At 41.3% G+C, this 12056-nt stretch overlaps 1 protein-coding gene across 2 annotated transcripts in view; it reads left to right on the forward strand.

Annotated features, from left to right (window-relative positions):
- nbas (NBAS subunit of NRZ tethering complex) overlaps positions 1-12056 on the forward strand; it is a 168951-nt gene that overhangs the window by 62491 nt on the left and 94404 nt on the right. For both annotated transcript variants that reach the window (XM_039781403.1, XM_039781404.1), the window contains 2 exons: positions 3063-3176; positions 7982-8095. In XM_039781403.1, coding sequence (XP_039637337.1) covers positions 3063-3176; positions 7982-8095 — 228 coding nt within the window. The remainder of the gene's footprint in view (positions 1-3062; positions 3177-7981; positions 8096-12056) is intronic.

Below are 12056 nucleotides of genomic sequence, written 5' to 3' on the forward strand. Positions count from 1 at the left end.
TCCTTAGTTGTTCCTTTTCCACTCCCTTTTTGCTCCCTTACTATCACTCCTGTTTCTCCTCACTCCCTTCTGTCTCCTCGCATTATTTTTTCACTGCCCACGTATCCTTACCTGTGAGACCAAGTGAGAACAGGAGAAAGTTTAGGAAGAAAGTATGGGAAGGAAGGAATGAAGGAAAAATGCGACAGGGGACAGGCGCATGGAAAGAGCCAATGAATAAAGAGGTTGTAGAAAAAGGTGTCGTAAAAGGAAAAATTTCCAATTATTACATTTTTGTGTATGGGTTTTGTATCTGTTATAAGTGTCTAAAGCCTATTTTCAAAGTTCAGGCTCCATGGCTCTGTATTGCCTGCGGTGCCCTCACACAATCTTTTATACTGACTCAAGGACACATGCACACATACTAGTGTCCACACACAAAAATACACATTCACTTTCTTTTTCAGAAATAGTAAAAGCCATATCCCTGCAGGTTCGCACACTCACAGATAAACACGCACAAGTATGAAGTGGAAGATTTGAGCATAGGTAATCCATCTTACCCAGCCCCCAACTGCGCCTTAAGCGATGCTTCATGCACACCACCCTCCGCAGAATTCCCTCTAGGCCTCGCCCAAAGGGATGCCAAGCCATAAAGATCCTCAGCAGGGTGCAAAGAAAGCAGAAAGGCTTGTGGAGGCACTGAACATGCTATTTCTCATGTTTTCAGTGCAAGTTTAAAAAAATATATGGAAATGGGTTTTTGGGAGTTTCTGTAACTTGGACTCAAATTATGAAAAAGTTGAAAATCTACCTAGAATAGTTCACTGTATCTTGTTAGTTCGGTAAGGACTGATATGCAAGTTATTAAAAATGAAATGCATATTGTAGAAGTCAAACAGTGAGCATTATAACAAGGATATGGTGTAGAATAATTAAAAAAAATGTATTGAGTGATAAAGTGATTTTTTTTTTTTTTTTTTACCTTAATTTATCCAGGTAAGTCGATTGAGAACAAGAGTTCCTTAGGATGCTACATTACACACCAAACACATCCAGCATCCTGAGGCTTATGCCAGAATTATTATTTATTGATTTTAGTTCAGCTTTTAATACGATCACGACTGGATATCTTGCACACCGTGGATGAAATGCTTTTTATCTGACCGCCCCTGTCTGATTAAATAATTTTGAATACTGGGGTGCCTCATGGTTGCGTTTTATCTCCTGCACTTTTTTTCTACGTATGGAAATGAAATGCAGATCTATGATAGCAACTTTAGTCTCTTTAAAGCCTCTGAACACCCACACCGGGTGATTTCAGTTAGTGTGGCTGATTAGACCTCGGCTCAGGTTGAAGCCGAGCTTAGTTGGGAACTTATTAGGTCACAAATCTTTTCTACCAATAAGAATGCCCTGCCCTAACTGATGCAACAAAGCTAACAAGAGGCTCAGGAAGATGTCAAGCAATCACTTTAAACACGCCCAAACAGTCCTGGGAAGGGGTCTAATCAGCCAGATTAATTTAAAACGCTCTCTCTGTGGGTGTTTAGGGACTTTAAGTATGCAGATCACATGGCAATGGTGGGTTTAAGGGTAATAAATAATTAGAGGGTTCCTACATTAATCTCATCAACAATCTATTAAGATACTGTCAGGAGAATGCTTTGGTCATAAACGTTAACAAGACCAAGGAACTCATTGTAAACAAACCAATGTGTCAGCCAATTAAAATTGAGGGCCGAGCTGTAGAGACGGTAGGTAGTTTAAAATATCGAGGAATGATCTTAGACACGCACTTAAATTTAAATGAACACTCAGTGCAAAGGTTCATGGGACTGTGTTCTGGACTGTTCCTGTTCTAGTTGAAGTGTGTTTTTAATAATGGTCTGTTAATGTTTTGGGTGTGCATTTATGTTACGCGGGTTTTAGTGTTGTGTGCTTCATTTAGTGTTCATGTTTACAATGTCTGCGTGTTACCATGGCCGAGACCTGGGTGGAGATTGATGGCCTCTGGGCAGCGAGTGTGCGTTCAGCATTTTATTAAATAGCTTGAAAAAAAATCTCCTGAGTGAATCCTTCCACGCAGCTCACCACAATAAAGAGTTGCCGTTCCATTAAGACCACTCAAATATGCAACCATTGACACTGATGTGGTGCTGACAAAATGTGTGTGTGTGTGTGTGTGTGTGTGTGTAGGGGATGGGATGGGATGGGATGGGGGGTGGGTTAGTGTTGTTTGTGTGTTTTTTATTGTGCCCTGCCAGGGGACTGCAGATGTAAATTAGCCTGAGGCTAACTCTGGTACAATGCATCAAATGGTAACATTTATGTTTAAAATTGTACATGGTCCCTGATAAATAAAAAATAAACTAAAGTATATTTTCCGACAACATCACTTGCTGGTACGGAAATGTAGGGGCTAGGAACAAAAATAGTTCAAACTGCCAGCAAGATTACAGAGACAGGTGGTGGAGCTGTACACAGCACAAGGAGGAAAGCAACATTAATAGTTCGGTAGCCTTCATATCCTTAATTTAATGGGTTTGAAAAACTCCTTTCAGGAAGACGATATAGGCTACCCATAGCAACGAAAAACAAGAGTTCTTTCATAGCATCCTCTGTCATTTCACTAAATAAATTACTTTGATTAGATATTAGTGACTGCTGCTGTTTTTTATGACGTCTATTTAAGATGTGTCTTAATTGTTAATATTTAAGCTCTTTCATCCCAGCTGTTTATTCACTTATTACTTATTTATTGTCTTTATCTCATGTATTCTAATCAATGGCAGAGGACGTTTTTTATGTGTATATGTGTCGGTAAAGCCAAAGAAAAACTTCCAATAAAGATGTCTATTCTACTATGCAATATAAAAACACCTACTGTATCATCATCATCATCACTATACTGTATCATTATACAACATTTTATTATTTCGCAGAGATCATGACAGCAGCTGCATCCATCATTTACACATCATTTGTATCGTCAGCTGCAACTTTTCCAGATTGAATACAGTAATTAGCGAAACATGTCTGACACCCCTCCCCCTCTGCCTTCCTTCTTCTCTCCCTCCCAGTGCGCCTGCGATCAGACCGTCTGTCTCTCATAGAAGAGTGCATCGCCCACTGCTCCACGGCCTACAAGCAATCCACTACTCTGCTGAATCTGGCCTCGCTTCTCAGAGTGGCAGGTATCTAAAGACGCATACACACAGACACCACTGGCCTCATCACAGCACCTTTATATACAGTGTGTGTATATATATATATTTTTTTTACATAATTTTTGTTTTTATCATGGGGATTAGGGTGATGAATGAATTCAATGAACATTAACTGATTCTCTGGTGGCAGATTCATTACAAAGCTCATGAGATTAAGGGAGAAAGGAGCGCCCACACGAGACACAGAGACGTACCCCGGCATGCGTGGGTACTTTCAGCGCGTGCACTGACAGTTCTCACACAAGAGGGAAATTCATCTTCATGAGCAGCGGGTTTTTTCTCTCTCTCGCTTTTTTCAAATTTGTACACCAGGATTTGCAAGGATATCTTTGTGAACAGGATATATGGATAGATGTTGTTCCTGAATGGCAGCCCATTCATACAGTAGATACAACCCCAAAAAATGTCATGATACTTGTCATTTTTTGTCCTTCTGTTCTCATTTTAGCCCAAATCTTATTTACTGTTCTTCATAGCTGAGGAAGTTTTACAGACAATATTATGAGTTTTGAGAATGCTGCATCACCCATAAAAATTGTTTGGAGTTGTTTGCTGTACCTACAATCCAGGCAACCACCGTTGGGCCTCTTTGAACCTGTTTGTTGCTTTAAGAACAGATAGAAGATCTTTGATCCTCCAAACCACTTTCGAAGCTGACAGATGCTGGAAAGAGGCACTCAAGTTAGTGTTCAATTCAATTTGTTGAACAAATTTTTTTTTTTTTTTGCAGTGATAATCTAGTTATATTAAAGTGCTTTTTCCATGATGTCCAAAAAATTCATCTTAAAAAAAACAGACATAACCTTGACATGTACAGTATGTGGAGGAAAAAGTGAAATGAAACATTATCATATACACTCACAAACCCCACCAGGAAAGCCGTTGTTGAGCCTTTTCTAGTTTTGGTTAACAGTTTTCAGTTCTTTTAAGTATTTCTCTCTTCTCTTCTTTCTTTTGGAGTTGACCAGAAAAATATGTTTACATCAGTCTGCTTGTGGTTATTCCAGAGGGGATTCTCTTATATTTAGTTATGTTTTTGTGAGCTTTCATATCTCCCATTTGGGATTAGAAACTGCGGAAGAGTATCACTGCGATCACACGCTGCTAACCGCTAACTGATGAGTCAACACATGAAACGTGAGTGATGTTGGCTCAGTTTTGATTCATTTTGAATTCCTAGTTAAAATTCATGAAGATCAAAATAAATATATGTTCATATTTTGTACATTTAGACCCCTCCTACCACCCACAGCCACCCCATAACACCACAACATGACACTGACAACGTGGGAAAGTTTAAGATGTCATCCCGTTACATCTCATGCTCCAACATGACACGAACATTGCTGTTTTTCTCTCTCTCTCTCTCTCTCTCTCTCTGTCCATCCTTCTCCCTCTGTATCTCTGTTTGTTTTTCTATGAGATAGACTTTTCTGCCGTCTATCTGTCTCTCCATGTGTGTTGCTTTCCCCTCTTCTGTCCTCCATCTGTTAACTCTGTAGCCCGTTCTGTCTTGTCTCTCTGAGGCCTGTCACCAGCTAAAGGAAACCTGCTAACAGAACGGCCTTGTGGCAGTTCTGTCTCTGTGCTGCTCACATTCAAGTCAGCAGGCAGCTCTCGCTGTGTGGTTGACGAGAAAAAAAAAAAAGGGAGATGAGAAGAGGAATAAACACATTTTGAAATAAATAAATGCAGGGGGGAGGCTTTTGAAGGGCGCATAGCTCTGGGACTCTGTGGTGAATATTTAATGCATGTATCACCAGCACACTGGTTAAAACCCCCTAAGGGTTTGGTGCCCGCCTCGGTCTACAGAAGAGCTCCTTAAATCATTCTGTCTTATGGGGTAGAGAGAGTTGTTTTTGTCTGAATGCTGACTCGGCCAGGATCATGGTGATCCAGTATAGAGGCTCGGGAGTTCACTTTGTATTCAGAGCTCATTGTCTTGAGTATTTCCTGTTTGTTGTTTCCCTGACATTTCTCACCTTTGTACATCCCCCTTTTGATTGGTCTGTCAAACGACCGGTAGAGGCTTTGATTGAAAATAAATGCCAGATTATGTCTTAAAAGCATTTGGTCTAAAAGGGGTGATAGAATGCAAAACTGATTTTACCTTGTCATGGTTGAATAATGACAGTTTAGTGGGTAACTAGGACATACATAGAACCTCTAAATCCCATTGACACCTCTTTTCTCAACGAGCCCCATAGTTGACGTCAACTATTGCGGCTCCTCCTCATTTGGCTCTAGTCTTTCTCTTTGTCACGCCCCAACATTTGCATAGGCTACACAACTGACCTGAGATCAGTCTCTCTCTGAATCTAGGTCGTGCAGATCTCAGAAATTGTATACATTGTTCATATGCTATTTTACCATTAAATTCACTTCTGAGACTTTTTTTATTCGAGAAATCAACTATGTAGAGGTCAAATATGGGCCGTTTTACGAAAATTGATGTCTAATTGCAAATTTTGTCCGACTGTGTGTCGGAGTTCAGAGGCTGGTGCTGTCTGTGTAGCTGCCTCCCCGCCTGGCCTGCCTTCCTTCACAGACCCCGGCCTGCTGTGAGGTAGATGGAGCTCAGTCACGGCTGGCAACCCACATCACTCCATACCCGCGCAAAGTCACCGTTTTGGGCTAATGGACTACGAAAAGCCGCTGCTCTGACAGAGCTCCAGGGCCTGCAACTCCCCTCTTCCTGCTAGCTAAATGCCCGGTGTATGTGAGTGAAAGCGCGGTCAGCGAGCTTGTTACGCCAGCATTCTCTTACCACAGGTTCCAGTTACTCTTTTAATGTGTGTAATTATAATGTGTTGAGTTATTTAAACAAACGATTGGGAAAATAAACGCCGCTTGTCCGCGAGTCTCATTGATAGAGCCTGCGGCTGGATGGAGCTCTATTAATGAGAGCTAGCTAGCCTCCTCTTAGAATTCCTCTGGAATTCACAAAAATTCATTAACTTGAAATCGGACACAGTTGTTAGCTTTATAAGACATTTAGTTAGATGTTGTATACGTGGCGTGACGAAATTCAAACTGTAAATATACTCGAATTACGCCGAAAAAGAAGCTAACTATCCATGATTTGTAGCTAGGATTGAAGGGACAGTCACAGCTAACAAAACACCTTGTCTTCACAAATATTAATTAACTTGAAATCGGACACCGTTGTTAGGTTTATAAGACATTTAGTTAGATGTTGTGTAAGTGGCGTGACGAAATTCAAACTGTAAATATACTCGAATTAAGGCGAAAAGGAAGCTAACTACCCGTGATTTGTAGCTAGGATTGAAGGGACAGTCGCAGCTAACGAAACACTTTGTCTTCACAAATATTAATTAACTTGAAATGGAATTTTTTGTTTTAAATTTAGTTATATTTTGTATAAGTGGCGTGACATGTGTGTAACATGTGGTAAGAGATTGCTGGTGTAACAAGCTCGCTGACCGCGCTCTCACTCTTACACAACGGGCCATTTAGCTAGCAGGAAGAGGGGAGTTGAAGGCCCTGGAGCTCTGTCAGGGCAGCGGTGTTGGTAGTCCCTGCTGTGGGCTGGCAGCCGTGATGGAGCTCCAAGTACCTCATGGCAGGCCGGGCGGCGAGGCAGCACCAGCGGCTGAACTCGCACACAGTCTTACCAAATTTGCAATTAGCCATCTATTTTCGTAAAACCTTAAGGAACAGTGTAAAATTCCCTATATAATCATTCTATCACCCCTTTAAAGAACACACACACACACACACAAACCTCTATTTTGAGGTCTTGACAGCTTTTGAAGACACCCTTTCACCAGTCACCCTGAAAATATTTGACCCACACCTCTTTCCCTCTCGCAGTAAACACTGCATTTCTATCTGCCACTCGTTTCGCAGACAAACACACACACACACACACACACACACAAACACACACACTCACACACACACAGACCAATCCAGCACCATCACATTTCTTCATCTCCACGGGCGTCCTTTGATCTGCAGTGTGCAGGTTTGTTCAGAAGTCCTGCTTCTGCCTCTTTTGATCGTCCCGTCCTCTACCTTATTGTTTACTGAACTTAGACAGAGATCAAAGATTGCCCTGTGCCGCTACTTGAATGTTAACACCCCAGCCAATCCCACCAACACTATCAAATTGAGATTTATTCCTGTTAAGCAAGACAGCAGGATGATATATTTTTTTTAATATTTCATACTCCCTCTTTTAGATCAACAGACACGGCAATAACCTCATTTAAGGCAGACAGATTAATATGTAGTCTCAGGCTTGGTCAGTGGTGCAGCTAATACAGTTAGACTGTGTGTGGTCAGATGGAGATTTAATAAAGAGGTGTATTAAGCCAGATGTTATTGTTATTATTTGTTTATTTAAAAGGGACAATGCACATCAATTGCCATTTTTTTGATTACACTCAAAATGTAAATGTGCCAGAGTTATCAAAAAAGCTCATTTTCATCTGTAGTCCCTGGCAGGTCAACACATCATCCTATTACATTAATAAAAAAAAGAATGCAAGAAAGATAGAAAGAAAATTAAGAAAGAAGTGAAAAATAGAGAGGGACAAAAAATAAGTACAATACAAAGAAGGGCAGTACCTAGGATGAGGTACACCCGCTTGTACGTGATGTTGTACGTGATATGTAGGATTATGAGATTTGGTCTTTAGTGTGTTAGCTTTGACATGTTGACATTTCTCAAGATAAAAAAAAAAAAATAGTATTTGATGATTAGAGTTGATGTCTGCTTAAATGGATATGTGTCTGTTTGTATCTAGGCGATGACAAGGATGCACGGAAAGGCCAAGTGCTGACCCTGCTGGCAGAGCAGGCTCTCCAGTGTCTGGACTTCAAGGCCTCCTACATCCACTGTCAGGACCTCATGGCTGCAGGTATGTAACATGTGGCACAGTACACAGGCAGGTAGTTGACAGAACTATTAGAGTGCACTGAAGCTGTTAAAAATCTAATGTGAACGTTCCTCCTGCCTGTCTGCATCATTACATGACGATGGCAAAGCTTCCCCCAAAAACATTCATTATCTGCCAAATTCATTTGGATTTTTAACATCCTGGCGACAGAGCTCCACCATAGTCACTGTCATAAAAGTGATTTTTTTTCTTCTTTCTTTCTCGTTCTTCTCTTTGCCAACCTTTGGTTAGCTCTTCTTGTGAACGATGAAGTAGCAGCAGTTTCACGATCTTGGCTCATAAAAGCGACCGTGTCAATTAAAAGTGAAGGGTTCTTCTTTTTTTTTATGCCAAGGAAATGCTGCAGCTCCCTGCTGGAGTTCCTGACTGACAAATCATAGACTATCATCCACTCACATACTGTCCAAGGTCAGATTTAGGTTACACTGGTATTTAATAATCAAGATACAGTATAGCATCACATCATTGCTTTGATTTTCTTAACATATTTCGCTTGTACGTATTAAATGACCAGTTATTATTTAGTATTTACAAACCTGAATATCTTACTAGAAATGAATACACACAGATTTTGAATCCACATGAACGAATCACCCTTATACAGTGGGGAAGTATTTAGTCAGCCACCAATTGTTTAAGTTCTCCCACTTAAAAAGATGAGAGTCCTGTATTTTCATCATGGGTACACTTCAATGTCATTTTGTCTATGAAAGACAAAATGAGAAAAAAAAAAACCAGAAAATCACATTGTAGGATTTTTAAAGAAATAATTTGCAAATTACGGTGGAAAATAAGTATTTGGTCAATAACAAAAGTTCATCTCAATACTTTGTTATATACCCTTTGTTGGCAATGACAGAGGTCAAACGTTTTCTGTAAGTCTTCACAAGGTTTTCACACACTGTTGCTGGTATTTTGGCCCATTCCTCCATGCAGATCTCCTCTAGAGCAGTGATGTTTTGGGGCTGTCGCTGGGCAACACAGACTTTCAACTCCCTCCAAAGATTTTCTATGGGGTTGAGATTTGGAGACTGGCTAGGCCACTCCAGGACCTTGAAATGCTTCTTACGAAGCCACTCCTTCGTTGCCCGGGCGGTGTGTTTGGGATCATTGTCATGCTGAAAGACCCAGCCACGTTTCATCTTCAATGCCCTTGCTGATGGAAGGAGGTTTTCACTCAAAATCTCATTAATTTCTCAATTCATTCTTTCCTTTACACGGATCAGTCGTCCTGGTCCCTTTGCAGAAAAACAGCCCCAAAGCATGATGTTTCCACCCCCATGCTTCACAGTAGGTATGGTGTTCTTTGGATGCAGCATTCTTTCTCCTCCAAACACGACGAGTTGAGTTTTTACCAGAAAGTTCTATTTTGGTTTCATCTGACCATATGACATGCTCCCAATCCTCTTCTGGATCATCCAAATGCTCTCTAGCAAACTTCAGACGGGCCTGGACATGTACTGGTTTAAGCAGGGGGACACGTCTGCCACTGCAGGATTTGAGTCCCTGGCGTGTGTTACTGATGGTAGCCTTTGTTACTTTGGTCCCAGCTCTCTGCAGGTCATTCACTAGGTCCCTCCGTGTGGTTCTAGGATTTTTGCTCACCGTTTTTGTGATCACCCCACGGGGTGAGATCTTGCGTGGAGCTCCAGATCGAGGGAGATTATCAGTGGTCTTGTATGTCTTCCATTTCCTAATAATTGTTCCCACCGTTGATTTCTTCACACCAAGCTGCTTACCTATTGCAGATTCAGTCTTCCCAGCCTGGTGCAGGTCTACAATTTTGTTTCTGGTGTCCTTTGACAGCTCTTTGGTCTTGGCCATAGTGGAGTTTGGAGTGTGACTGTTTGAGGTTGTGGACAGGTGTCTTTTATACTGATAACAAGTTCAAACAGATGCCATTAATACAGGTAATGAGTGGAGGACAGAGGAGCCTCTTAAAGTATAAGGTGCAGGTTAACCACCACAACCAATTAATATGTAAATGAAGTGCTCAATATGTATATATTTAAACATTTGTCTTAAAATGTGTTAAAATAACATTTATTGGGGTTTCTTCAAAGGTAGCATGTTTTTTACAGTAACTGGGTGATGATATCATAAGAGGGAGTAGCAACCCATAGCAGGTACATAGACAGGCCAACAACGGGACAATTTTATCCATTTTCGCCATCTTATTCATCACTAAATTCACTTCTGACAACGTTTTAGGCAAGAAATTAACTGTTTAGATTTCGAATATAGGCAGTCTTGCGAAAATCGTTGCTGAATTGACTCATGTCCATCATAAGATTAACGGGAATCTGTGGTTAACTGTCTTTTCGGAGTTAAACTCAACAAGCACCTGACAACCTCGCTGGCCAGCCGTCTCTCTCACACACACACACACACACACACGGCCACGCACACACACATACACACGGCCACACACACACACACACACACCCACACATACACGGCCACACACACAGCGCTACAGCGCAGCAGGCAGAGGAGAGAGTGGGTCACAGAGGCAGCAGTAAAATCAGCCCACTTCGTAGCCCCAAACCTCACCCAGGCACGAATCAGCCGTTTGTCCTAGTGGACCCTCTGCCCTGTTTCTGATGTACTCGTACATCCCGCACAAACACAATAGTTCACCATTTTTGCTAGCTAGCTAGGTCTCCAATATAACTGCTAGCTTACTGCCTACTAGCCGTTAGACTCTTGGAGTCCCTCTTATGACGTCACACCCCGCCTAGTGGAAGGGAGGGGGAGTGCTTAAAACCACTGTAAAAAGTACCAACTTTTCATATTATATTCAGCATTTTGTTATAAAAAGCAATGGTGGGCGGCTCTAATCTTTATGTTTAATAAGCACATTGCTTAACTTCATGAAAAATTTAACCTGCAATTTACACTTTAAAGAAGAAGTTACAGGTCTGTGAGAGCCAGAAATCTTGCTTGTTTGTAGGTGACCAAATACCTATTTTACCGAGGAATTTACCAATTAATTCATTAAAAATCCTACAATGTAATTTTCTGGATTTTTTTTCTCATTTTGTCTCTCATAAGCCCTATTCGCACGGGATAAGTATTATCTAGGGACCTTGTGTGAATTATAAATTACCCCCCCACGTCTGAGTTTCATCTGGCGCGTTCGAACGGGATAAGCGAAGCCTGTGATTTTACTCGAATTTACTGACATTAAGCAACAGTAGAAACATGGGTGTGGGTAGCTCTGCTACGTGTGTTTGTGTGTGGTAAGATCTCGAGGACACACGTACACACACACACACACACACACACACACACACACACACACACACACACACACACAATCTCAACCGGGTAGTCAGTCATCGTCCGATCTGCGACCTCTCCTTTTTCTTTCTCTCACTTTTTTCTCCGGGTGGAGTCAAGCAGGGTCCGGTTAGATGGATAAAACCAAACATTTCACCAAGTTAAAATCTATTAGCTCAAGCTTTACGCTTGATTTATTTGTAACATTAACCTCTAATTATGAAGTGAGCCCCCTCGCTTGATTGTGCATTATTTTTGATAAGCTATTGCTTGGAGATGTCTTGTCGTTATCTCTAGATGTATGATACAAACATAAAAAATATACTTACCACATGCTGCTATACATGTCATCCATCGCCATCTAATCATTCTTTTTGTCTTTGCGACTTGTGGTGGTTTTCATCTTTCTCTTTCTGCAAATTGTATATGATGTATAGCCATTACCGCCAGCACCCAAAACACTGTCAAAACACTCCAACGCACCCTCCATTCTTTGCGAAAGATGGATAAAAAGCGCAAAAGAAGGAAATAGGTACCTTGAAAAACAAAAATCCCCGCGAAATCCTGGACAAAGCAGAGATGCGGCCCCCGCGCACGGGACTAATATTATCACAGGACCTCCCTTTTGTGCCGAAATATG

This window comes from Perca fluviatilis, chromosome 18, assembly GCF_010015445.1.
Source record: "Perca fluviatilis chromosome 18, GENO_Pfluv_1.0, whole genome shotgun sequence".
Classification (NCBI taxonomy): domain Eukaryota; kingdom Metazoa; phylum Chordata; class Actinopteri; order Perciformes; family Percidae; genus Perca; species Perca fluviatilis.